This window comes from Osmerus mordax, chromosome 12 (genome assembly GCF_038355195.1).
Source record: "Osmerus mordax isolate fOsmMor3 chromosome 12, fOsmMor3.pri, whole genome shotgun sequence".
Classification (NCBI taxonomy): domain Eukaryota; kingdom Metazoa; phylum Chordata; class Actinopteri; order Osmeriformes; family Osmeridae; genus Osmerus; species Osmerus mordax.
The window spans coordinates 1,185,218-1,212,200 of record NC_090061.1 but is presented as its reverse complement, the minus strand read 5'-3'; the positions used below and the strand labels follow the sequence as shown (position 1 = coordinate 1,212,200).

General features: G+C 49.0%; 2 protein-coding genes across 2 annotated transcripts in view; one reads left to right on the top strand and one right to left on the bottom strand.

Annotated features, from left to right (window-relative positions):
• The first annotated feature begins 4,287 nt into the window (after nucleotides 1–4,287).
• On the top strand, nucleotides 4,288–6,999 carry phox2bb (paired like homeobox 2Bb). The gene is made up of 3 exons (XM_067248080.1): nucleotides 4,288–4,662; nucleotides 5,306–5,493; nucleotides 5,802–6,999. The coding sequence occupies exons 1-3, from the start codon at nucleotides 4,422–4,424 to the stop codon at nucleotides 6,228–6,230; spliced, it is 858 nt and encodes a 285-aa protein (XP_067104181.1). The 5' UTR covers nucleotides 4,288–4,421; the 3' UTR covers nucleotides 6,231–6,999.
• Nucleotides 7,000–7,562: 563 nt separating this feature from the next.
• The window catches only part of limch1b (LIM and calponin homology domains 1b), a 75,790-nt gene continuing 56,369 nt past the window's right edge, over nucleotides 7,563–26,983 (bottom strand). Inside the window, exons 11-26 of the mRNA XM_067247516.1 lie at nucleotides 20,666–20,823; nucleotides 18,268–18,790; nucleotides 16,625–16,837; nucleotides 16,150–16,228; nucleotides 15,767–15,886; nucleotides 15,579–15,677; nucleotides 14,493–14,518; nucleotides 13,470–13,583; nucleotides 12,322–12,414; nucleotides 11,876–12,196; nucleotides 11,576–11,667; nucleotides 11,284–11,448; nucleotides 10,842–10,934; nucleotides 10,373–10,481; nucleotides 9,963–10,065; nucleotides 7,563–9,645 (exon numbers count right to left, since the gene is read on the bottom strand). Of these exons, the coding sequence (XP_067103617.1) occupies nucleotides 9,620–9,645; nucleotides 9,963–10,065; nucleotides 10,373–10,481; nucleotides 10,842–10,934; nucleotides 11,284–11,448; nucleotides 11,576–11,667; nucleotides 11,876–12,196; nucleotides 12,322–12,414; nucleotides 13,470–13,583; nucleotides 14,493–14,518; nucleotides 15,579–15,677; nucleotides 15,767–15,886; nucleotides 16,150–16,228; nucleotides 16,625–16,837; nucleotides 18,268–18,790; nucleotides 20,666–20,823 (2,334 nt within the window). The 3' untranslated portion in view covers nucleotides 7,563–9,619. The remainder of the gene's footprint in view (nucleotides 9,646–9,962; nucleotides 10,066–10,372; nucleotides 10,482–10,841; nucleotides 10,935–11,283; nucleotides 11,449–11,575; nucleotides 11,668–11,875; nucleotides 12,197–12,321; nucleotides 12,415–13,469; nucleotides 13,584–14,492; nucleotides 14,519–15,578; nucleotides 15,678–15,766; nucleotides 15,887–16,149; nucleotides 16,229–16,624; nucleotides 16,838–18,267; nucleotides 18,791–20,665; nucleotides 20,824–26,983) is intronic.

Genomic DNA, 26,983 nt, shown 5'->3' with positions numbered 1-26,983 from the left:
ATTTAGTAATTGATTTCTTGCAAAGCTCTCGCTCGTGCCAAGGCCGCGTTTGAGGGCAATATGTTTGCTAATCCCATCCTCTGGAATACGATTTTTATGGTAATCCATTCAGTCGCTGATCTCTTGGTCACTTGGGAAGGCCTCAAAAGGCCTCGTTTTGCCCCGCAGCCAGGCAGAGAGGCCGCACGGGGTTTCGACCCTTGAAGTTGCAGCCAGTAACTGTGGAAACACGTGGTTCACCAGAGCATGTATTGTGTACATACACACAAGCATATGGCCATTTTATCTTACAGTAGGCCATCTACACCATTGTATTCACTAGCATGTATGCAAAAATACGAACGCAACAAGCGCATAGCCTATAGCCTAAACAACACCATGATCATTCGAATAAGAATAAGTATTCTCTGAAGAATGGAATATAGCAAGTTATTTTGTGAGATTTTGGTGCACACACCGAGAGGGCACGCTCTCCTAATTTAATTTACCTCTTTCCCAGATGTCACTTTCCATCTGTGCACGTGGAAACGTGATCCACCCAGTGACGCAGCGCGTAGGCTTCCTCGTGAACGCCTTGAATCAGGTCGTTACCTCAGCATCTTTCCCCTTCTCATCTGTGTATCTTGACGAGTGAGAAAGGAAGACATTGAAAAAGGTTACTTGGTTTCAGATCCCAAATATATGTCACAAAATTACAGACAATTAATATGCATATGTTCGAATTTAAAAAGTCGAATTAGCCTATATTAGAATGGGGCCTAGAGCAATATAAAACGTAGGTTTTTAGCCTATCTGGCAAAAAAAAAAAACATAAAAACAAATAGATCAGATTTAATGATCCTTTTATTTTATAGGCTATTTTGTATTGTGCCTGCAATGCTGCTGGTGACACAGCGATAGGACATAGCTACCCTGATAAAGTCTACTCTAAATCTGATACAGGCTAGGCCTATATATTTGATCAAGTCATATTTCCTAAATAGAGCGCTTTTCCTATGGATGGCTATGAGTCAATGTATGATAAGCTAGTCTTGATATTAGATTGAGATATCAGACGGAATTGTCAGGAGAACATAGAAAATGAATATTTTATGCTGTGTTTCATCATCGGTGTTGCCTTTGGCTTCTCATTCACCGCCCCTCCACACACGCCCTTATTAATAACCGTGTTGATAAGCATACTATTTCCTCAGTCCGAGTGAGACATTATGTTTAATCTGACAGCGGTTCCTCCCATTGCCCTCTCTCTTTATCTCCTCTGTGTTTTCCCCTTTTTGTGAGAGTGATACATCCAATCCATCTATAAACAATGGCATTTTGTTCGTCTTTTTGTCCCCTTGTCGACCCGCATTCCTATATTGCTGAGCAACGATAGCGCGCGCTAAGGGAAGAGGAGTTCCTTGCTCGCTTTTAAAATGTCCCCGAGACTATTGTGTGGCACAATTTAGAGTCTTGCACGCATCGCATTCACTCTGATTTATGTAAGTGATAGCATATGGTCACTTCTATTAATGTGACGTTAAATCGCTAATTAACAGCAGTTTCACTTGTATCAAATAACTATTATTTTACTGTAAATCATTGATTCCATGCACAGTTTTATTTGTTTAGAGACGGTGCTTAATTTCAAGTGAAAGGCAGTGTACCACAAGCGATAATTATATTTGAACCACTTATGAAAAGGCCAGCTCACAGTCAGCCTCAAATCTTATTTATTTCGTTCTTTCTAATGTATGCTGGTGTTTCTGCAGTCTAACACTAATCCATTCCATAGTCTAGGTTACTGCAGTGCAGACAGGTATAACTTTCTCAAATGACAATATCAAAGGTTTAACTCAGTCATTTAATGCCGCCCAACATATTTTGAAACCAGATGATAGAATAAAAGAAGATGTTGAAAACATAAAGGGAGGCGTTTCTATAGCTGGTGGACTATGGTGGACTATAGAACGCTAGTATAAAGAGTCGTTTGAATGAGAGAAACGGATGGCAAAAGCTATAATTCTATTTGCCTCGGCAAAATATCAGAAAGGACTTCTCGGTTCTTTGTGCGTTATTAGATTAATTCTTGGAGATGGCTTCTTTTTCGCTGCCAGACGCGTGGAAGGAGGACGGTGAACCAGTTGGTCTTTGGTTTCAATAATCAAATTAACCATTTGGTAGGCTACAACTTTTAGTCTCAACTCGTGTGTAGAAAGAAGAGGGGAAAAGAAAACATTAACATAATAGAAGCCGGGTTGTGTCAGGAAAGAATTAACTTTTTGTAGCTTTCTTTGAATGAGAACGAGCACAAATGAAATTAAAAATAATACAAAACAGGAGAAAGACACATAAACGCGTCAGCAATTGTGAAAAAATAATTGATTGCAAATGCTATATAGCTACGGTATCACTAGAATTACTTCTATTCAAACATAAACGTTGTGACAAGCACCTTGCGTCTTCCTTTATCGCAATGATTTTAGGCCTCTTTTTAAAATGGCAACAAAGGTTCAAACAGTAGGGTTTGAGTTGCCAAGCAGTCTGACTGTTGTCAGATTATATTCAGGGAATGAAATATCTATTTTAGTTGCCATCCTAAATGCTCTAAATTCATTGTCACGGTGAAAAAAGTGAGATAAATAAATCTCAAATTGACGTTCATCTTGGGCTGACTGGACGTCTGGTAAACTTGCACGCATTTCTCGTTTTATTTCTGGCAGGCAACATTTTCTAACGAGACAATTTATTTACTATCACATTCTCGCAGTGAACGAATACAACGATTGCCTACACAACATTTTGAATTTACATACAAATAAATACAGTGCATGACTAATTTCCAACAAGTTATCTAAAAAGTCATCTGAAAATAAAAGCTATCGAATAATTTGGCATGAACCTAATCTATGAAAAGTTATGAAATTGGTTCTATATTAGGTGCAGGAATCACTTTCAGAACAAAAACACAGTGATCTTTGGAACAAAGCCCTGATTCAGACTGTTGATACAGGGGAACACAATAGAGGACGTGAACTCGGCAATGCGCACGAATTTGATCCAATGAACGTACAATGAGTGTGTAAACACCATACAAGAAGGTTCACCTTATTACCAAAACCAAATTAACCACTCAGCTAATATTGTGAGCCTAAAAGGTCCGACGACTGCCTCTCCAGTTAGTTACTTTCATTAGAGAGATGTTATTCGCCAAAAACAGGACATAATGAATGCAATAAAAGTAATTACAAACTCATTTGAATTGTAAAAAATACACCCTAAGTTTATCGAATTGTGGGGTGCATGACACGTCGTGGAGAGAATAATATCTAAAATCGCACAGACTGTATGGTTCTGTCTATTAAAAACAATTGTCTCATAATTGCTGTAAACAAAGCAAAATACAATTGTGCATTGCATAGAATGAGTTTCATCGCGTTAATCATAAACTTACATGATTGTTTTACAAAGCTTATAGGCAATTTCAACAGCATGTTCACGCAGCTACTCAAAATTACAGGTTAGTATTAAGACCTGAACAAAAACATCAACAATTTCAACATGGTTATACCAACGATATCATAGTCATTATTAGCATGTAGCCTGTGATTTCAGTCCCTTTTCACCGAAACGCCATGGATCTATTCTAGGCCTACCTGTTTGTTAAACTAGGAATGCATGCCACATTCTTACAATGTTTCACATTCTGGCATCCGCACTTCGAGCCAGGAAAGAGGGATAAAACATAAGAACAAGACTGCAGGAGCGAAGGGAAATACTATCTGAAATCCTGCCCAAGGTATACTGCTGCTTAAAAGGCTTAAAAGCTTGGGGAAAATTGGATCAGGGAGAATCGTCACCCAACTTTCATTATTTCCAAGTGGTGTGATTGAATTAAAGGGCAAGATGGTGGTTTGAGAGGAGAGGGGTGGATGGGGAGGAGAGGGGAAGGAGGGGGGGGGATTGGGGAGTGGGGGGGCTTGGCGCGTAATGGCGTGGTATTAAATTCTAATTAGAGATGCAGGGGATCAATGATAGGGAGGTTGGACAGCGCGGGCCCCCAGTGCCAGCCCAATAGACTGATGAGTTATTGTCATGTAAAAAAGCGCTAGCAATAAGACCAAACGCTTTGCTATTGTCCAAGCGGAAAGAGCCAAGTTTATTATGAGGACTATATGCTCTAGAGACCTCGGGCTAGGCGTCTCTTAGGGGGCTTTTCATAAAACAGGGCTAGGTTCCTATAAAGGAGGGCAGTTTAGGAGCGGGCGCCGAGCAGAGCACATCTACCCACGGTCTAGTCTCCTTCAAAACAGTCAAAACCAAGCAAGTCATCTCTCCCTAACTCATCTCGGGCGTCCTTATCATTTTTTAATCAAATTTGAAGTTTCTAATTTTTTTTTGCCTGGGAAGTGCAGCTTTCTAAATCCACTGAGCTTTTTCAAATGTATAAAATGGAGTATTCTTACCTAAATTCCTCTGCCTACGAGTCATGTATGGCCGGGATGGACACGTCGAGTTTGGCATCTGCCTATGCGGACTTCAGCTCGTGTAGTCAAGCCAGTGGGTTTCAGTACAATCCGATCAGGACCACGTTTGGAGCTACCTCCGGGTGTCCGTCGCTCACTCCGGGCTCTTGCAGTCTCGGGACCCTACGGGACCACCAAAGCAGCCCCTACGCCGCAGGTAAGCAGCCGCCAACTTTGCTCTCCGCTCCAGTGTCTCTACCCGGGTATATAGGACGCCTTGATTGCATTTGAAAATGGAAATGTGTTTAGTATTTACCAAACGAAATTTGCTTACACAAATGAAAGAATTTATCACGTTAGAAGCGATTGCAGGCAAGCGGTAATTTGGTTACGGGGTTACACTATCCCAGTCACACCCAAACCGCCAACAAAATTATCTTAAGCTGCCAAAATGATAGGCATAATTTATTTACTTTGCGATGAGACATAAAGCTTCGAAAATAATTAGATAACCAAAGACTAAAGCTCATTATTGACACGGAATTGGAGTTACAGTAGCAACAACCGGGGACCAAGGACACATTATGACAAGTTTCCAAACTTGAACCTCAATATCAAAGCAGCAATTAGTTTAACATTACAATTACCACATTATAGGTCATCGTTATCTATTTAGGGTTTCTACACAGACAATCTTTGGATCATAGAATAGAATAACAACGAGTTACATTTTACACAAAATCATTCATTTAGATGGACTTTTATTTCAAAACAGCTGAATCACTGGTCATCATATATTTAGCCTACATTACAGATAAGAAAGAGAACAGGGAGTAACTTAAACAACATTTCCTTTGCAGTTCCTTACAAACTCTTCACGGATCACGGTGGACTGAACGAGAAGAGAAAGCAGAGACGCATTCGCACCACTTTCACCAGCGCGCAGCTCAAGGAGCTCGAGCGCGTGTTTGCAGAGACCCACTACCCGGATATTTACACACGAGAGGAGCTCGCACTCAAAATCGATCTGACTGAAGCAAGAGTGCAGGTACTGCGGCTGACGCAACACCTCCTCCCATACAGCTACAATATCACCAAGCATTACACACGATGCTATTTATATTCATTATTATTAAAATAAACACTGTATGGAATATGTTATGAAATGTCTTATTATGGCAGTGATTGCACATAAATATATCAATACAATAAGGTAGTAAATATTAGTGTATGGACAACATCAACTGCTTGCTGAAGCTGAAAATTATTAATGACAAGTATCCTTCATCATTAATTATTGCAAGTGACTTAGGAATAACTTAAACTTAAAAATATTGCATTATTTTGTATTTGCAGGTATGGTTCCAAAACCGACGCGCCAAATTTCGCAAGCAAGAGCGCGCGGCTGCCGCTGCTGCAGCAGCTGCCAAGAACGGTTCCGGGAAGAAGTCCGACTCAAGGGACGAGGACAGCAAAGACGCCAAATCTACCGACCCTGACAGCACGGGAGGACCGGGGCCCAACCCCGTCCAGACCTCCAACTGCGGAGGACCGAGTCCAACCGGAGGTCAAGTCAACACCAATGGAAACGGACAGGTGGATCAAGTGAAGACGTCGGTGGGCGGAGGCATGGGGGTAACCGCACAGAGCCAGGGCTGGGCCTCCGCCCCGGGCACCATCACCTCTATCCCAGACTCTTTGGGCGGGCCCTTCGCCAGCGTCCTGTCCTCTTTGCAAAGACAGAACGGAGCCAAAGCCACTTTGGTAAAGACCAGCATGTTTTGAAGCTGAGAGCAAAAACAGACACAAGAAAAAAGGTTTACTCCGGAGACTGAACAGTGTCGAATAGCGGTGTGATGTTACAAGACAGACGAACACTGACACGCAGTTGTAAAAAAAAAAAAATGACTACACAATTGTATTCGTCTCACGCAGTTTTTTGGGGTTATTGTCCAGTAGTCGATGACCGGCTGGTGCAAATAAACAGAAACCGCTGTGCATTCAAAACTCATCCACGGATAGGGCACTGTTTGGCAAAAGAATACTTCGAACATTAGAAACTGCTTGTTTTGTTTCAGGTTGACATCCTTTTCAATGTAGGACTGAAGATGTTCAGTACACTCTGTACATTCTCAAACGTCCCTCTTGGGTCATCGAATAAGACTTTTGTTCTGTTTTCGACGCAACTTGCAACTTGTAAGTAGCTTTCATTACGGTTTCAGGGCTTTGTTAAATTGTTTGTGTCAGCTGAACACATTATTTCCTCAAAAAGGCACAAAGTAGGCGACTACAAAGTTCACTGCTGACAGGAATATGTATGTTTCGTGTGTCTTTCTACGGCTGTGTTTTTGTGGCTCAAATTGTATAGTGTTGATACGTATTGTCTTCAATAGTTCACCATAGGGCATACTCCTCTCGACCATGCAGTCTTTTTGATGTTTTACAAAATTCCCCAACGGCCAATTCCTGGAAGGCAAAAGGGATTGGATGCAAACATTGTATTTATTTCATTATAATTTGCATGTGGTCTTATTGTCTGATTTTATAATTATTTCCCCAATTTTGTGAGCATACTGTAACTTGTTTGTCCAGGATTTGAAAATTATTTATATGTAGGTAATGGATGCTTATATTTAAGAAGGAAATATTTCTACATGTGCACATAGTTTTCCAGGTGTACCATTGAAATGGTTGTTGATGATAAAAATAATAATCAAAACAGTTTCTTTGTCATGCTTTCTTGTTTGGGGATACTCGGTGTGAGCTGCAGGTATAAAGCCTCTGGAAAAAAAAATTCGGACAAATTACTGGATTTATTATCAAGTAGTCAGTGTTATCATGGCTACTGGATTTCAGAACCTTGGACAGCACCTATAGCCGCGAGCGACGCTAGAGCCATCAGGCCGTGCAACCTCAGGCTTCACCTGAACTTTTCGTTAACACAGAATAGTCAGCTACAGTTTACTCTTATTTAATATAGCCTATCATAACAAAAAACAAACGGAAGAAACTGCGTTCGCCGTTATCACAACGAAACACTGACTAGAAACAACAGTAGGCCTAGTAGACTACGCTTTTACAAATGACATGAACACAAACACAAGTCAATGTATTTTATATATTTTATTTATAAACATACATTATGCTATAAAGCCATTGCATTTGAACATCAAATTAATCTATACTCGGATAGTGTTCAGGTGAATATTACAATAAATACAGAACTTAGACGTAAAGTAGGCTATCGTTCCCAAGCTATTCATCCAGCTAAGACAAAATATCGATAATTCTCCAAGATGCCCCGCTGCAGAGTATCAACCGAGATTTAGGCCACTACCTAGATAAATGTATATATAAAAAACAATCAGAACCGAAGCTTAAAAATACTGTATATCAGATAAAAAGAACTTAGACGAGATGGGACGAGTTATAGGGCCAACACGTGGTGAAGGTTTTAGAATTCCAATAAGAGGCTATATAGATTATATTAGCAAAAATGATTTGGTATAGGCATATACGTGCATTTTAAATATATTATCCACCACAGGTAACCTATATCATTTTATACGATTTGAAAGGTTGGATTTGACTTAAATGTCGTGAATTGCTGGCACAGGTAGTTTGACCCAACTAATGTTACACAGACATTGCTGGTAAGCGTGCCCAGACATTTAGCTATCATTTCACAACGCAACAAGTAGGCTAATAGTTATGATTTTGTCCCACGGATTTTCTATCTGCACATTTACCAAACTTGTTACCGCTGTCAACAGGGCATAAAGAGGTCTGTACACTCAATATATGATAACATAAACATTTGGTTACAACACAATTTAAATTATTAAAACGATGGTTTTCGTTCTGAATATTTCAAACAATATATCAATGTTCTATATTCCATTTGGAAGTTTTTAAGACTCACTGCAAATCACGAAATCATGAGAAAAGAATGGAAGGTTTGGTAGGCGATGACGTGTAAAAAATATAAAGGGGTTTAAACAGCAGCACGATGAACGGCGGGCGGGTTAAAGCCTTTCCGCAGTGTCCTCTGCATGCTAGCACAATAAGATAATGATTAAACCCCCGTTCTAGCTCGTCAAACCTGGATTGACACCGACATTTGGTTACCTTCCGAGGCTTAACAGACCATTGCGTGTGCAATCACCTGCTTTCCTAAGGCACGTGTTTCATGACATTTCAAGCGTGAAAATCTTTTAGGAAATCGGAGGAGAAACCGCACGGTTTGATGGCAGCTAACTGCGCACACAAACTCGCTTACAAAACTGACCTCCCTCTTCAAGCGCAACTTGAGAAGGCCTACTGTCCATGCATCAAGTCAGGTTATTGCCCTAAATCATGTACATATAACTTTTGTAAGCAAATATTTGTTCAGAGGAAATCAATTAATAATAAACGAAAGCATGGCGCTGCTGGGGCAAAGTGCATGTTATTTTAATCTACAATCAATCTACAAGCATGTATTTTTTTAATAGCATTTAGGCCTAAGAAATCAAGAAGAAAACATAAGAGCTACCGAAAAAATATTCAAGGCAGCATTATCATTTAAGCTCCAAAATTCAATCCATCTGTGGACAAAAAATAAATAAAAATTACTAGGAGAAAAAGTAATTAAAATGGAATTTACTTCCATTACACAATTTGAATTAAGGACGATCTAACCCTTTATCGACCAAACAAGAATCTTTAACTATTAGTTAACAAATGAAAGACTCAAACATAGCGTCCTGGATACCAGAGATTAATTAATTCCAAGAAAGAGTTTCCTTACACCTATGTTTTTGTACGTTTTTCAGGGGACTTTGGTGTTTTCATTTTCTAGACAGTTTTGAGGTGAAAGAGATGGACGTCTCAACAGCATCCAACCTCCAATTCAAAATGGCCGCCCTCTTCGAAAGATCTTGCGGTTGCACTAGACAAAAGGTATACATTCTGCGCTGCAATCGTGATCATACAGGAACAACAATATCCACAGGGTCAAATCAGATTAGATGCACATCACTTTACATGCCAGTCCTTTTGTGGCCTTTAATGTAGTGGGTGGGGTGTGGGATGTGGACGAGGTTGTGATCTCAGACTGGGCTTGGAGGAACACAGACTCTGGTGGTCATCAGGAGACCTCTGGGATCCATGTGCTTCAGGACCAGATCACGTCGTCACAATGTGGTGGGCTGACCTGCAGCTGGAGAGAAAGATGGAATCAGAGAGTGAGTGTTTGGTGTAGTCACCTCATGTCTGGAACCTTTCAGAGGGGACAGGTGGAGTCACAGGGCTCTCTCCATAAAGGAGGAGATATTTACTACTAATACAGGCCATGCTGACATGCAGTAAAAATACATTTTAATATTGATGTTTATTTCTCAGAGAGGCATAGAGGGAGCAAATATCACTTCTCAGAATGAGTGTACATACTGTATATATTTGTGTGTGTGTATACTGTATGTGTGTGTATATATGAATATATGTATGTGTGTGCGCACGCGTAGTCCCTCTACTCACAGCGAGAGCGGATGTAGCACTGGTGGCAGTTGAGGAGCCCGTTCCTGATCCTCACATCTGTCCCTGTGCTGGTATCCCCCAACTGGCCCTTACACACCCCACACTGGGGGGGGGGGGGGGGGGGGGCATACAGAGAGAGGGAGGGGAAGAGAGAGAAACAGAAGAGAGAGAGGGAGGGGAAGAGAGAGAAACAAAAGAGAGAGAGGGAGGGGGAGAGAGAGAAACAGAAGAGAGAGAGGGAGGGGAAGAGAGAGAAACAGAAGAGAGAGGAACAATTTGAAGCCTTGGCAACATTGTTATCGTGACATTCATGCCAAAAACAGATTAAATGAATTTGAACAAAGAGAATATAGAAATATCTAAAGTGGTGTGCTGTCCATGTCCCTCCTAGTCCTCCAGGGGGCGCTGACCTTAAAGCACTGGATGTGGAAGAAGAGGCTGAGGGTCTCTATGATCATGGCCGCCCCCTTGCCCAGCGGGTGACCACAGCTGGAGCACAGCTTCTTCCCACTGACTGACCTGCAAACATACGTGTTCTTTATTGTCCGCAAAGAGAAACTAATTTTGCTTAGGTCAGTATCATAAAAACAGACAAGTCAATACATAAATCAAATAAAGTCCACAGAGCAAAACAGGATGACACAGGCAAGTGAGGTGCGGACCTCAAGCATCGAAGGCAGAGGGGAACATTTAAAAGATGACCAACAGGACAACAATGACTTCAAAGCAAGTGGTCGTGGGTTCAAATCCCCCCCTCCACCCCCAAGTACGTCGCTTTGGATACAAGCGTTTGCTAAACGAACATATTATCATCGTGAACACACCGCTCAAAAATGAGCAGTGAGCCCCCCCCCCCTCCCCGGTGGCAGCGGTGAGTACCTGCTGGGAGACGGGGGCTGCGTGTCTGAGGATGAGGGTGAGGGTGTGGGTGACTTGGATGGACTGGGCTCCACCTTCTCAACAGAAGCACACCTACAGGTGGAGAGCAACATGCAACATGACAGCAGCCCAGCAACAGGCTCGCTGAGAGAGCGGGAGAAGGCACATCTGCCATCTAGTGGTGGTTCAGGTCAAAACTCAACTGGAGATGGAAGGCATGAAACAACAATAAATCTATTCCCGGCCGTGCCAACTGACGTTGTGTCCTTGGGCAAGGCACTTCACCCTACTTGCCTCGGGGGAATGTCCCTGTACTTACTGTAAGTCGCTCTGGATAAGAGCGTCTGCTAAATGACTAAATGTAAAATGTAAATGTAAAACAAATCAGTGTCAAAACATGTGGATGATACAGGGGATATAATCTGTAAGTAGACACACACACCTTCTGTCTCCATTTGATCGGCTGGGCTTGGTGCAGTCCAGCGAGACCTCTTGCTGTTTCCTGTTAGGGGTCTTGGGCTGGGGTTGGGGCTGGGGCTGGGGCCTCTGGCCGTTCTGCAGGTCCTGCATAATCATCTCCGACTGGCTGCTGTTCTGACTGAACGACCTGGGGAGGTGAGAGAGATCTCATTTCAGGTGTAAAAAAGACAAATACACACACTTTAAAATGCAAAACTGGATTTCAAGTCATGAGAGTGGTTAAAGACAGGAAGTTCCTCCATCTTTAGACTGACCCCTTTCCTGTTCTCATGCTCTCGTCCGCAGTGCTGATGTCACTGCTCCTGCCGTCTCTCCTCCTCCACTCCACGCTGTCGAGACTGCCAGTCTGGAGGGAGGGAGGGGGGGGGAGAGAGAGGGAGAGAAGAAGAGAGGGATAGAAGAGATGGAAGGAGAGACAAGAGGAAGAAAGACAGTGTGAAAGAGAGAGAAGAACAGGGAGAGAGGGACAGATAAGGAGAGGTCCAGCTCCTGGTCCGTAGAGATAGTATAATATGATAATGGCGTAATGGTTGATGCGTGACTTGTGATCTCACCGGCGGTCCTTCCAGCAGCTCCTGCTTTCCCTCCCAGTCAGCCAGCGACTGGACGAGGGGGCCCTGGGGGTCAGAGGCGGAGGACAGCTGCCCCATGCTGGGGGAGGGCAGAGAGGAGAGGGGGGAGGGCATGGGGGAGGGGAGGGGGGGCATGGAGGAGGGGAGGGGGGGCAGGGAGGAGGGGAGGGGGGGCATGGAGGAGGGGAGGGGGGGCATGGAGGAGGGGAGGGGGGGCAGGGAGGAGGGGAAGGGGGGCAGGGAGGAGGGGAGGGGGGAGAGGGGGGTAAGGGGGGCTACAGTCTCCTCTAGTATCCTCTGCTCCTGTGGGTGGAGGGGAGAGAGAGAGAGGGGCAGTCAGTGTATGTAGACAAATACACACACAACAACAAGGATTCGCTTCAAAGCAAATGTACACTGCTTCCTCCCACACCATGCCAGCTCCTCACCTCCTGATGGTGCCTCCTCTCATCCTCCTCCACCTCCCTCTGGGCCGTCTCCCACTCCTGCTTCAGCTTCTCCTGCTCCCGCTCATACTTCTCCTGTCAGCACGGCACCACACACACACACACACACACACACACACACACACACACACACACACACACACACACACTGTACAGTGTCTGGTGGCAGGCAGCCTGTGAGGTGGCACGGTCTTCACACACACAGGACAGGACTGAGAGACTGTCCTCGTATAGAGACGACAGATCAGACAACGGTGACCATGCGAGGAGGAGGAGCAGCATGCAGGGATGAGGAAGAGGTGAGAGGAGATCCATGCATCAGCCATTCAACTGAGGTTGTGTCTCAACAGTCTCCTGCTGCATACTAGCCCCTACCCACCCTGTCTCACCTCCTGAGTGAGTACTAGCCCGTACCCACCCTGTCTCACCTCCTGAGTGAGTACTAGCCCGTACCCACCCTTCAGGAAATGAGGAAAGGAGACAGGGAAAGATGGCCGCCAGAGTCTTGTGAGATGCACCGTGTGAAGGGAGGTGGAGGAGGCCAGCGAGGGGGGGTGGCAGCAGCAGGGGGTGTACCGGGAGTGTGTGACTGACCTATCTAGGCTCACTTTCACTGCTCAGTGCTTCCATCTGGTGGGCAGAGTGAGGTGCAGCCAGGACAGGCTGATGCTAGCGTAGGCTGTGGTGATGCTAGCAGGGAGCAGCCAAGCTTGGGTTAACGTGTTTACAGTCCTTAGAGGGGAGTCTTTTCACTGTGTTTATCAAACATGCAGATGCTGGCTTTAGCATGCTGGAGCGCAGCTAGCTGTGATTAGCGGGGATGAGCAGCAACTGCTTTGTGTGGGTTGGGGCAGTAGCATGCTAGCACTCTAGCACGCTCAAGCTCCTATCATCTGTGATGACACAGCACACAGGATAACAGCCTTCTGTCTGAGGCTCAGGTTGTGTTCGTGAACAAGCCCACTCTCACTCTAAGGTGTTCTGGAAGCACAATGCTGGCCCACACTAGCCCAGGTCATGGAGGGGTCACCTGCAGCATGCCTGCCCAGACTAACCCAGGTCACCGTGGGGTAACTGTGGGGTCACTGTGGGGTCATTGCAAGGTTGCGGGGGGTCTGGGGGGTGGGTACCTGCAGCATGCGCTCCTGCTCTCTCTGCCAGCTCTCCTGACGCCTCCTCTCTTCCTCAGGGTCCCGCGACCAGCGGCCTGGACGCGGAGCCAGGGGCAACCCGGGGGCTGCCGTCTGACAGGACCCCGCACACACACACACACAGACAGGCACACACACACAGACAGGCACACACACACACACAGAAGCATGTACGTACATGCACACCCACCACACAGAAAGATGATTCACACGCAAGCAGGAAACAGAGGAGACAGAAACAGTTGGTCTGGCAGCACTACTCGCTCACTAGCCCTACAAACCCTACTGGGGAGAGGAGAGAGAGAGGAAGGGGAGAGAGTGAGGAAGGGGAGAGAGAGAGGAAGGGGAGAGAGAGAGGAAGGGGAGAGAGAGAGGAAGGGGAGAGAGAGGAAGGGGAGAGAGAGAGGAAGGGGAGAGAGAGAGGAAGGGGAGAGAGAGAGGAAGGGGAGAGAGTGAGGAAGGGGAGAGAAAGAGGAAGGGGAGAGAGAGAGGAAGGGGAGAGAGTGAGGAAGGGGAGAGAGTGAGGAAGGGGAGAGAGAGAGGAAGGGGAGAGAGTGAGTAAGGGGAGAGAGAGAGGAAGGGGAGAGAGTGAAGAAGGGGAGAGAGAGAGGAAGGGGAGAGAGAGAGGAAGGGGAGAGAGTGAGGAAGGGGAGAGAGAGAGGAATGGGAGAGAGTGAGGAGGTGAAGGGAGACAAGAGAGAAAGAGGTATATGGGGACTTCCTACATCATCCCCCTGTGGTCGAGTCGATCATTACATCATTACATCAAAACATGAACTTGTGTGTTTAATGACCAATGACAGCTTGTTCTGATAAGCCCAACGTCACCAACACAAAATAATATAATGAGTAATAAAATATTTAACATTCATTTGTTTTGGTGTGAATGTACATATTGTGTGAAGGATGTAAATGATATGATGCACGTTGACGATATCAACTGGTGTCACGTAAACCTCCTGAGAACAACTGGTAGCAACCGTAGAAAGAGAAAGGACTCACCTTCCCATGATCCTTCTCTGCTATCTCTGTAACACAGCAACAAGGTAAACAGGAAATCAGCTAGCTGACAGACACCAGATGGACTAAGAGGCAGACAGGGTGACATGCTGTCTAGGTGACATGTAAAAGCTCTGTGATGGACGGGGGGGGGGGGGGGGTAGAGGTGTGAATTACAGAACAAAGAATACAAAATAAATGACAAAAAGTGTCTTGTTGCAGAGCAGGTTTCTGCCTAGTCAGCACACTGACTTGCATGGTCAGAAAGATGCTTTGACAACAACTCAACATTCAGGACTAACGAGGAGAAGTCACTTTGTGGGGAAGAATCCTGTGCATGTGCTCCAAAATGCACAGTTATGTTGATGAAAACAATAAACGCCATAACTACCAAACCATGATGCATACACACAGGAGTCTGAAAATGAACGATGAAACAAGGATTTGGTTTCCAGAGCTGTTACCCGCCCCTGGGGAGATGCAGGGGGAACCCTGTTCATGAGTGCCCGAGGGGAGGAGTTACAGGTGAGCTCAACCGATCAGTGAGAGCTTTACCTGGAGGGGCGAAGAACTCCCAGCGTAACCTAGGGTTATCGGTTGCCGACGGAGATCTGGCAGTGCTAGCCAGCTCTATAGCAAGAACAAGCAGGAGGGAGGGAGGGAGGGAGGGAAGGAAGGAAGGAAGGAGTGAAGGAAGGAAGGAAGGAAGGAAGGAAGGAAGGAAGGAAGGAAGGAAAGATATCAAAAGCAATAACTGGGATGAAAACTGAAAGCAGAAGAGGAATACTTCCGAACCCCAAAATCCCGTTCAAATCACTCCTTTAAACCCCAATCATGTTTCAACAGCCAATCATGTTTCATCCCAGCGCTAGGGTCAGAAGCAATCATGTTTCATGCCAGCGCTAGGGTCAGAAGCACAGAGGCTTCCCGAAAAGCAGCAAATGTTTGAAAGAGGAAAGAGAGGAAAGAGAGGAGGTAGCAGAACAGAGACAGGAGTAGCGCCGCGAGCTAAAGGCTTGAGGAGAGGGAGCAGGGGGATCAGTTTGTTGCATCCAGACACAGCAGAGACAGAAGGAAGGCGGCTGGTACCTGTTCCTGGGTCACTGGCAGCAGCAGGTCCTGGACCAGCCAAGACCACAGCCTCCTTCACGCTGCCAGGCTCCTCCGCTACACTCCCCCTGACCTGAGGTCACACACATTAGCCAAATGATGAGAGTTAAGTCAATGATTGTCTCTGGGTGCTTCCTGGTGTTGGTGGTGGGGGGGTCTCACCTGAGAGGTCATTGGTGGGGCTTGCTGTGTGGTGTGCTCTGATTGGACAGAGCAGGTGGCAGCTGGGATCTGTCTGGGAGCAGAGATGCTCAAACTAGCCTCCTCCTGCTTCTTCAAAACCGTTTCTGAAAACACAAGGATATTACTTCATACCTGGCGTTATAGAAAGTACAAACAAAATACCACCTTGACATTTATACTTTATAGGATTAATTTAGCTTTCATCCAAAGCAACATTCAAGAAAGCATGTAGAAAGTACCACAGAAGATCAAGGATCAGACGTGCAGAGTTCTAACAGGATTTTCTCCTTTCTACAAGCCGACACTAGAGGTCAGGCAAGCAGCGTGTAAGCCTGGCTGGTAACCTAGGTGACGGATGTGCTCAGACCTGTGGGCGGGACTTGTGTTGGCTCCGCCTCCTTCCTGAGAGGAGCTTCGGTTGGGCTTCCTGCCTCCTCTGGGCCCTGCTGGAACACACGCACACACAGGCACGTTTTTTCACACACACAACATGACATAAAAAGGATTTGCCTTTTGGATTTTTAATTTTTTTTTGCATCTTTTTTTTCAAATTTTTTTTTTTCCAAACTTTTTTTTCAAACTATTTCTTCAAAAATATAATTTTTTCAAAACTCACACACAAAACACTTTTTTGGGGGGAAATCTTTTTAAAATAATTTTTTCAACCTTTTGAAACTTTTTGTTTGAATCCTTTTTACACACCTGTTTTCACACACCACCACGTTTTTTCAACAAAAATAAATACATCTCGTTTCCTTCTGCCTTGCTCCATGGTAGACTAGCTGACGTCTGTTGTGCATGACAAGAAATAATATTGATCTAGCAAGTAAGGAGGGTCTCACCAAGAGCAGAGAGGGCGGAGCCTCGCAGGCGTCGGTCTTGCCGCCGCCCGTCTGGACCTCAGCAGGTGGGGCGGGGCTGTGAGGGGGGGAGGGCGTGGCCGTGGGCGTGGCAGGGGAGGGGTGGAACAGCAGGGGGGAAGGGATGCCATCGCTGTGGGGGGTGATGGAGTCATCAACACCCACATCCCCGTTCACACGCAGCAAGCTGTCCGTCTGAGGGGGTGGGGGGGGGGGACACAGGGGGGAGACAGGGTGGGGGAGACAGGGTGGGGGAGACAGGGTGGGGGAGACACTTAATAACTGCCGTCATGAAGGACTGTCGCTATTATTGTAGTACAGATGTAGTACTCTAGTATTATTGTAGTAGAAGCCCACCAACTCTCCAGCCCATCCCTGAAAAGGTGAACTGTTATGATCAGTGACCTGTGCTCTTTTGTAAAAGCTCTCTCTTGGAAGTCGCTTTGGATAAAAGCGTCGGCTAAAATGCATAAAATGTAACTCCCATCCCAGCCCCCTGCCATCATCTGGGCCAGGCAGGCTGCCCCCTGCCCTCATCTGGGCCAGGCAGGCTGCCCCCTGCCCTCATCTGGGCCAGGCAGGCTGCCCCCTGCCATCATCTGGGCCAGGCAGGCTGCCCCCTGCCCTCATCTGGGCCAGGCAGGCAGCCCCCTGCCCTCATCTGGGCCAGGCAGGCAGCCCCCTGCCCTCATCTGGGCCAGGCAGCCAGGCCCTGGCAGTACGCTGGGCTGGATGAAAGGGTGCTGATGTATGTGTGAGGAGGGGAGAGAGAGCAGTAACTCTAGATGCAGGAGGAAGGCACAGTGAATGGAGGGCCTCGCTGTCTCGCCTCTCCCCCCCCCCCCTCTCTTCAGTCGGCTGCCTCGCTGCCTCACCTTTTCTCCCCCCCCCCCTCTCTTCAGTCGGCTGTCTTGCTGCCTCGCCTCCCCCCCCCTCTTCAGTCGGCTGTCTTGCTGCCTTGCCTCGCCTCTCTCCCCCCCCCCTCTTCAGTCGGCTGCCTCGCTGCCTCGCCTCTCCCCCCCCCTCTCTTCAGTCGGCTGCCTCGCTGCCTCGCCTCGCCTCTCTCCCCCCCCTCTCTTCAGTCGGCCTGTGCGGGCCTCTTTGTCTGCTGGGAGCCCTCTTCACGTTGAGAGAGCCCTCCTCTTCGGCCTCTTATGTCAATACGGAACAGAGGCCTCCATTCAGCCCCCGGACTCCTCAGGCCTTGGCACACACATTCCAGCCCAGAGCTTAGCTCTCTTTCTGCCCCGAGTCACCCATGAAGATGGCCTCGCCTCCGGCCATGACGGTGCTGGAGAGGATCTGGATCCTGGGGGGGGGGGGGGGGGGGAGGGAGGGGGGGGGGCAGAAGGCTACCAGGAGACCAGGAGTCAAGGTTACCAGGAGACCAGGAGTCAAGGCTACCAGGAGACCAGGAGTCAGGGCTACCAGGAGACCAGGAGTCAAGGCTACCAGGAGACCAGGAGTCAGGGCTACCAGGAGACCAGGAGTCAAGGCTACCAGGAGACCAGGAGTCAAGGCTACCAGGAGACCAGGAGTCAGGGCTACCAGGAGACCAGGAGTCAAGGCTACCAGGAGACCAGGAGTTAGGGCTACCAGGAGTCAGGGCTACTAGGGGGACTCACCTTGCCCGTGCGGAGGCTGGCCAGCGTGGGCTTGCTCTGGAGGTAAGGCTGGGGCGTCAGCAGAGGCACAGGCTTGGGGGAGAGCGCCCGGGGCAGGGCGCGGCGGTCAGGGGAGCGGATCTGGGGCCGGTGGGCGTCGGCCGGGGCGAAGCCCTCCACCTGGGCTTCCACCATGGCGGTGAAGCGCGGCGCCGGCAGGGACTGCTGCCTCAGGTACCTGAGGGGGCCGTCGGGGTCATTGGGGGAGGGAGAGAGGGGTGAGGAGGCCAGGGAGGGGTCGGCGGGGTAGATGGAGAGGGGTGAGGAGGCCAGGGAGGGGTCGGCGGGGGAGATGGAGAGGGGTGAGGAGGCCAGGGAGGGGTCGGCAGAGGTGCTGCGGTCCAGCAGCCTGGGGAGCTGCAGGCGTTCTAGCACCGCCTCGCTGATGGTGAAGCGGAGGGCGTAGCGGTGGAGGACAGACGCAGCCTCCTCGGGGGTGCGGGCACTACGGTACGCCTGGCGAAGCTCATCCTCCCTGCGCTCTCTGGGGGAGCGGGGGAGACAGGAGGAGAGAGGAGACAGGAGGAGAGAGGAGACAGGAGGAGAGAGAGGAGACAGGAAGAGAGGAGACAGGAAGAGAGAGAGGAGACAGGAGGAGAGAGAGGAGACAGGAGGAGAGAGGAGACAGGAGGAGAGAGGAGACAGGAGGAGAGAGAGGAGACAGGAAGAGAGAGAGGAGACAGGAAGAGAGAGGAGACAGGAGGAGAGAGGAGACAGGAGGAGAGAGGAGACAGGAGGAGAGAGGAGACAGGAGGAGAGAGAGGAGACAGGAAGAGAGGAGACAGGAAGAGAGAGAGGAGACAGGAGGAGAGAGAGGAGACAGGAGGAGAGAGGAGACAGGAGGAGAGAGGAGACAGGAGGAGAGAGAGGAGACAGGAAGAGAGAGAGGAGACAGGAAGAGAGAGGAGACAGGAGGAGAGAGGAGACAGGAGGAGAGAGGAGACAGGAGGAGAGAGGAGACAGGAGGAGAGAGAGGAGACAGGAAGAGAGAGAGGAGACAGGAAGAGAGAGGAGACAGGAGGAGAGAGGAGACAGGAGGAGAGAGGAGACAGGAGGAGAGAGAGGAGACAGGAAGAGAGAGGAGACAGGAGGAGAGAGGAGACAGGAGGAGAGAGAGGAGACAGGAAGAGAGAGAGGAGACAGGAGGAGAGAGGAGACAGGAGGAGAGAGGAGACAGGAGGAGAGAGAGGAGACAGGAAGAGAGAGGAGACAGGAGGAGAGAGGAGACAGGAGGAGAGAGGAGACAGGAGGAGAGAGGAGACAGGAGGAGAGAGAGGAGACAGGAAGAGAGAGAGGAGACAGGAAGAGAGAGGAGACAGGAGGAGAGAGGAGACAGGAGGAGAGAGGAGACAGGAGGAGAGAGGAGACAGGAGGAGAGAGGAGACAGGAGGAGAGAGAGGAGACAGGAAGAGAGAGGAGACAGGAGGAGAGAGGAAACAGGAGGAGAGAGGAGACAGGAGGAGAGAGGAGACAGGAGGAGAGAGAGGAGACAGGAAGAGAGAGAGGAGACAGGAAGAGAGAGGAGACAGGAGGAGAGAGGAGACAGGAGGAGAGAGAAGACAGGAGGAGAGAGGAGACAGGAGGAGAGAGAGGAGACAGGAAGAGAGAGGAGACAGGAGGAGAGAGGAGACAGGAGGAGAGAGGAGACAGGAGGAGAGAGGAGACAGGAGGAGAGAGAGGAGACAGGAAGAGAGAGAGGAGACAGGAAGAGAGAGGAGACAGGAGGAGAGAGGAGACAGGAGGAGAGAGGAGACAGGAGGAGAGAGAGGAGACAGGAAGAGAGAGGAGACAGGAGGAGAGAGGAGACAGGAGGAGAGAGAGGAGACAGGAAGAGAGAGGAGACAGGAGGAGAGAGGAGACAGGAGGAGAGAGGAGACAGGAGGAGAGAGGAGACAGGAGGAGAGAGAGGAGACAGGAAGAGAGAGGAGACAGGAGGAGAGAGGAGACAGGAGGAGAGAGGAGACAGGAGGAGAGAGAGGAGACAGGAGGAGAGAGAGGAGACAGGAAGAGAGAGAGGAGACAGGAAGAGAGAGGAGACAGGAAGAGAGAGGAGACAGGAAGAGATAGGAGACAGGAGGACAGAGGAGACAGGAGGAGAGAGAGGAGACAGGAAGAGAGAGAGGAGACAGAAAGAGAGAGAGGAGACAGGAAGAGAGAGGAGACAGGAAGAGAGAGGAGACAGGAGGAAAGAGGATGAGAGAGGAGACAGGAGGAAAGAGAGATAAGAGGAGAGAGAGATGAGAGGAGAGAGAGATGAGAGGAGAGATGAGAGGAGAGAGACAGGTGTCATCTTCAGTGCAGGATAAGTGAGGAAGGACAGTGAGTGTGTCCTGTAGTGTGGAGAGCGGTGGTGACCTACTTCTCCTCTACGATCTCCCTGTAGGTCTTGATACTCTTCCTCCTCTGGGAGGTGCAGCCTGTTCCTGTCATGAGCTGCTCCATCATCTTCCTCTCCTCCTCCTTCTTGATCAGGTCCTGAGACACACTCCTCCTCCTGCTCTTCCACCTGGCCAGGTCCTACCAGCACCAGAACCACCCGCAGCCGTGAGGGGGGTGTTCAGAGGGTGTGTTCAGAGTGTGTGTTCAGAGTGTGTGTTCAGAGGGTGTGTTCAGAGGGTGTGTTCAGAGGGTGTGTTCAGAGTGTGTGTTCAGAGTGTGTGTTCAGAGGGTGTGTTCAGAGGGTGTGTTCAGAGTGTGTGTTCAGAGTGCGTGTGTTCAGAGTGTGTGTTCAGAGTATGTGTTCAGAGGGTGTGTTCAGAGTGCGTGTGTTCAGAGGGTGTGTTCAGAGGGTGTGTTCAGAGTGCGTGTTCAGAGGGTGTGTTCAGAGGGTGTGTTCAGAGTGCGTGTTCAGAGGGTGTGTTCAGAGTGCGTGTGTTCAGAGTGTGTGTTCAGAGGGTGTGTTCAGAGTGCGTGTGTTCAGAGTGTGTGTTCAGAGTGTGTGTTCAGAGTGTGTGTTCAGAGGGTGTGTTCAGAGTGTGTGTTCAGAGTGTGTGTTCAGAGGGTGTGTTCAGAGGGTGTGTTCATAGGGTGTGTTCAGAGTGCGTGTGTTCAGAGTGTGTGTTCAGAGTGTGTGTTCAGAGTGTGTGTTCAGAGTGCGTGTGTTCAGAGTGCGTGTGTTCAGAGAGTGTGTGTGTGTTCAGAGTGTGTGTTCAGAGAGTGTGTGTTCAGAGTGTGTGTGTGTTCAGAGTGTGTGTGTGTTCAGAGTGTGTGTGTGTTCAGAGGGTGTGTGTTCAGAGTGTGTGTTCAGAGAGTGTGTGTTCAGAGTGTGTGTGTGTTCAGAGTGTGTGTGTGTTCAGAGTGTGTGTGTGTTCAGAGTGTGTGTGTGTTCAGAGGGTGTGTGTTCAGAGTGTGTGTTCAGAGAGTGTGTGTTCAGAGTGTGTGTGTGTTCAGAGGGTGTGTGTGTTCAGAGGGTGTGTTCAGAGTGTGTGTTGCAGCAGCACTCACGTCCTGCCAGTGGTCCTCGTCCTCCTTCATGTGCTGGTACTGCTGGTGGAGGAGCTGGTGGCGGGTCTGGCTGTGGGGCTGCAGCATAGCATCCTCCTCACAGCGCATGTCTATCATGCTCACGCTCCTGACGCACGCAGACACACACACACACAGACGCACGCAGACACACACACGCAGATAGATTTAGTGTTAATAAGAAATGGAGAATTCATTTAGTGTTAATAAGAAATGGAGAATTCATTTAGTGTTAATAAGAAATGGAGAATTGATCGTTGATGTCAGAGCAGCTATGCCAGACTGAATGTTAGTGGAGGAGGTGGTTCTGTGGCCTAGCAGGGTCTCCCCCCAGGACCAGCTCCATCAACACACCTGTTGTCCTTCAGTCACAAACATCATGAAGCATGTCAGGTGAACAGCTGTTCAGGGCGTCATCACATGCAGTTCTGCCTCAGAGGCAGTGTGCCACAGAGGCAGTGTGCCTCAGAGGCAGGCCTGAGGCTGCTGCTCAACACAAACCTGAGCTCATCTAACTTCATCTACACACAGGCTTGTTCAGAGGGCTCTGTCGGAGAGCCACACAGTGTGTGTGTGTGAGTGCCGAGCACATCTGTGTGAGTGTGTGTGTGTGAGAAGTTCATGCTCGTCCCCCCCCCCCAGGCTGGTTAGACAGGTGGGTGGTAAACAGGAAGTTGCCAGCAGGGGACGTCCTCCTGGACATGCTCTGGACCCCCCCCCCCCCCTCCTCAGGGCAGGGGGGGGGGGCATGCAGAGGAAGAGCAGAGATCATTCTCAAGCCCTCCACCATCGCTAGGGACTGGATGGGTGTCAGCAGCATGACCGCCATCACTACTGGCAGCCCTCGTTTCCCCCCCGTTATGTAGAGTCAACACGGCCGCCATCACTACTGGCAGCCCTCGTTCCCCCCCCCCCCCCCTGTGATGTAGAGTCAACACGGCCGCCATCACTACTGGGAGGAGAGACACGATGGCTTCCAGCAGTGATGTGTGTCTGACGGCTGACACCCATCAAGTCTGTAGAGGTCAGAGGCTTTGTGTGAGGGAAGGAGAAGGATTTCCAGCTGGACAGGTGTGTGAGAGGTTTAGCAGTGCTGGGTCAGGCTGTGTGTGTGAGAGGAGTTTAGTAATGCTGTGTGTGTGTGAGGAGTTTTAGCAGTGTTGTGTATGTGTGTGTTTGTGAGTGAGTAGCAGTGCTGGGTTGGGCTGTGTGTGTGTGTGAGTGTGTGTGCGTGTAGCTGGGCCTCTGGGTAACAAAGCAGCACTTACTCTGGGTCATCTGACACACTAGATCTGAAGCTGCATCTACAGAAGCAGGTGGAGAGAAACACACACACTAATGAGCACCAGGAACACACGCACACACACACCAGCACAACACACACACACACACAACACACTCCACATGAGAATATGACAGGATGGAACAGTGTTAAGCTGGCGGAGACATCTCTGGTGATAACTAGCGTGAATAGATGTTGCCGAGGATGTTTTTGAGAACATTCATGAACAACGTATAGAGACAGCTTGTCAATAATTCATGGATGACTCACAAACGATTATGTATGGATGTACTAGGTAAATGATGCTTTCTTCATTTTGACAGAAGGTGGCGCTCTAACCAAAACACAGTCAGTTCGGCACAAGCAGGAGCACAGCGCTAGCATTCAGATCCCACTGCAGCACATGGAGACGATCACACGACACAGCTGAAGCTGAACCATCCAGAAAAGCATGCATCTTTTATTAGCCAGTGCTAGCCCGACTTCGAAGCTGGGGGGGTTAATCATCTCCCAAGACCACAATACCCCAACTGGAGGTTTGGGTTGAGCCATCACATCGATGCAGACCTGTCTAGAGCTGGTTCCTCTGGACGGGAGGGGCTGGCAGTGAGAGTGAGGCTCCTAGCCTGGCTGAGACACACGAAGGAGAAACCTTGACAAGAGAGCTCGGACTAAACCAAAACAACATACATCGTTTTTATGGCCTGTATATTTGTCGCAAAACAAAAGCAAAGGGCACCATTTCCTGTAAACCAGGATCATCTCTATGTCGGTGGATGAATGCACATGTTCTCATACAAGAATAAGCCTGTGTGCATGCAGCCATGCACTGCCAGATATGAACACTTTCTGACCTCAAACCTTCTTTAAATATTTAATAGAGCTCCCCCTGACCCCAGCCCCTGACCCCAGCCCCTGACCCTAGCCCCTGACCCCAGCCCCTGACCCCAGCCCCTAGCCCCTGACCCCAGACCAGGTTAGATCCTACTATCGAAGGGCACCATGCTGGGTCTTCAGAACATGCTGAAGAACCTCTATTCTAAACACCCAGTACAGGACGGTGGCCTGTATGTGATCATGCAGTAACAGACACCAGCCGTCTCTCCTGCTCCAGAGGTGGAGGCCTCCTGCACACTGAGCCATACCACAGCCAGGACATGCTCTCATCAGTCATCAAGGCTGCATGCTCAGGGTGGCTACACTTCTCCTAGTGCATGATGGGTAGTTCCCCTCGGTAGATCTCCTAAAGAGGTCATCCAATCAGGTTGTTCAGAGGCACCGGTGTCGATGGGCGGGCTCACGTTGGAGGAAGATCCTCGTCCAACCAGGAAGGCCGTCTCTGTGGTTTGTCGCTCTCACTCAATGCCCTCCCAGTACGGCGGCTCTGATTGGTCAGAACGATGGTAGTGGTTGCCGTGGCCGCAGGGACAGGGAGGAAGTGGGTGGGGCCATGTTTGGGAGAGGCAAGGGCACGGCGAGCCCACATGTCATCTGGCGAAACCACGCCCCCCTTCTTAGGCCCCGCCCCCACCTCCTGATGAAACATCCTGGTTGTGTCCTGGGTGGTCACCATGGAGATGCTGGTTGTCAGCGACGACGGGCGGTGGAGTTCCTCAGAGCAGGAGCGGGTGGGGCTACTGCTGAGACAGCGAGCTGGTTATCACTGGTACTGGTTATCACTGGTACTGGTTATCACTGGTACTGGTTATCACTGGTACTGGTTATCACTGGTTATCACTGGTACTGGTTATCACTGGTGTTGGTTATCACTGGTACTGGTTATCACTGGTGCTGGTTATCAATTGTACTAGTTATCCTTATTGGCTATACCAAGTACCGGTTATCCCTACTGGATATCAATTATACTGGTTCTCTCTGCTGGTTATCATTAGTGCTGGGTCTCCCTACTGGCTATTCCACTGTTGGTTGTAACTGGTGAGACAGGCCCAGCGAGGCCCAGAGTGGCCCAGCGAGGCCCAGCGAGGCCCAGCGAGGCCCAGAGAGGGTCTGGGTCACACAGACCTCTCATTTCCTCCATCCTGAGGATGGTCACATGCCTCTCCTCTCACTCCGTCTGCATTTGTGTGTGTTGTTCCAGGGACAGGGTGTGTCAGTGTGTCTAGGTTCAGTGTGTGTGTGTGTGTGTGTGTGTGGTGTGTGAGGGCCAATAAGGTTTTGTCACACAAAGCGAGCTGTTTCCACTCTAAACTCATTTTCAAGGCCACAAAACAAACATCTTTTTCCAAGTCTAGTTGGACCAGAGAGGAAGGCTGGGTAGAGCTACTCCACATTTTAAAATATGTGAACTTGTACATCTCAGACATTTCCTTTTCAGCAGAAACAACTGCCAAACACAGCGAGACGTTCCAGGGACCACATACGACGACAAACTCAAGCTGAGGAACTGAAAAAGACAACCAAGGCAACTAACAACCCAGGCTCTTCACAGGCCATGTCAGTTCTCCACACGCACGCACACACACACACACACACACACACACACACACACGATGACCCCAGACCCCGCCCCTCAGCAGACCCTGTGCACACACACCAAGCCCCCCCACCGCCCCCCACTCAACCCCAGACAGTCTGGGTTTGGCTTTCATACGAGGAGGGAGAAGCTGTGGATCCAACAAAAGCACGGAGCTCCAGGGAGGCCTGCTCTGAGAGCGGCACCCCAGAATCACTACTGGAACCCAGATACAGAGTCTAGTCCCCAGCCCTGCAGCAGCCAGGGTCAACACAGATGGGGGGGTTGAATCCAACATGGAACCAAATACACAGAGATTAGGATCGACCAGGCCTGTCTGGAGAAGCAGGCAAAGTTCAGCATTTTAAAATCATTAGTTTAATCTGGGACTGTTGGAAGGATCATCATGGTGTGTCGTGATTGAGGGAAGGATCGTGATGCGAGAGAGAGGGCAGGGTTTTTACTGAACACTGTTAGAGAGGAAGGGTGGGAGGGAGGAAAGGTGGAAAGGCTTTTAATTTTGGTGCGATTGTACTGTTGGGGATTTGTGGGGGGTGAGGGGTGACAGAGCGGGGTGAGGGGCGGAGGGATCTGCACCTGTGCTCTGCGGTGACGCTCAGCTGCATGGCGGAGCGGGGGTCTGGGCTGGTCTGGGGCTCGCTGACCCTCCTCACGCCAGACACCGACCAACAAGCTCTGGACGGAGCCAGACTCCCTTCATCCTCCCTCCTTCTCTCCTCCTCCTCCCTCCTCCTCTCCTCCTCAGGTTCCTGTGGCTGGTTCTGGGGTTGGGGGGGTGGGGCTTGGGTTTCTGGAGAGGAGGGAGTAGCAGGGGCTACGGGGGGTTCCTCTAAAGCAGGGCTCTCGTTTGGACTGTTACATCACACACACACACACACCCACACACACCCACCGTCACAACACTCAAAGGATGGCACATTCACACATGACCAAGGCAAGATACACAGACAACACAGTGTTATGAAGGTGATTAAGGGACGACCAAACACACATCCATGGACCATGACAGGAAGTGGAGAAAAAACAGGAAGGAGGAAAAACAAACAAAATATGATGATAATGAATGGATATCCATGGATCTGCACGATGCTGGTATGACAGGAGTGGAACTTCATGATTACACTCATTCTCGGGTGTTCAAGTTCAGATCAGGCCAATCACACACAAACACACTCACATCTATAGCCACAAACACACACGTACACAGGCAAACACACAACTAATACACACAAACGCTGAACACTGCCAAATCTGTACCAACGGTGACTCTAAGAAGCCTTCTAAGAATATAACTTGTTTTCTTCTCTACTTGTAGTCCTCCACTGGAGTGTTGCCTGCAAGGAAGAGTATTGGCTAACTCCAGTACATTTCATTCCAAACGATTTGAACATGAATAAAGAGCTATAACAAATAAAAAGACACTAATGAGTCCTAGACCG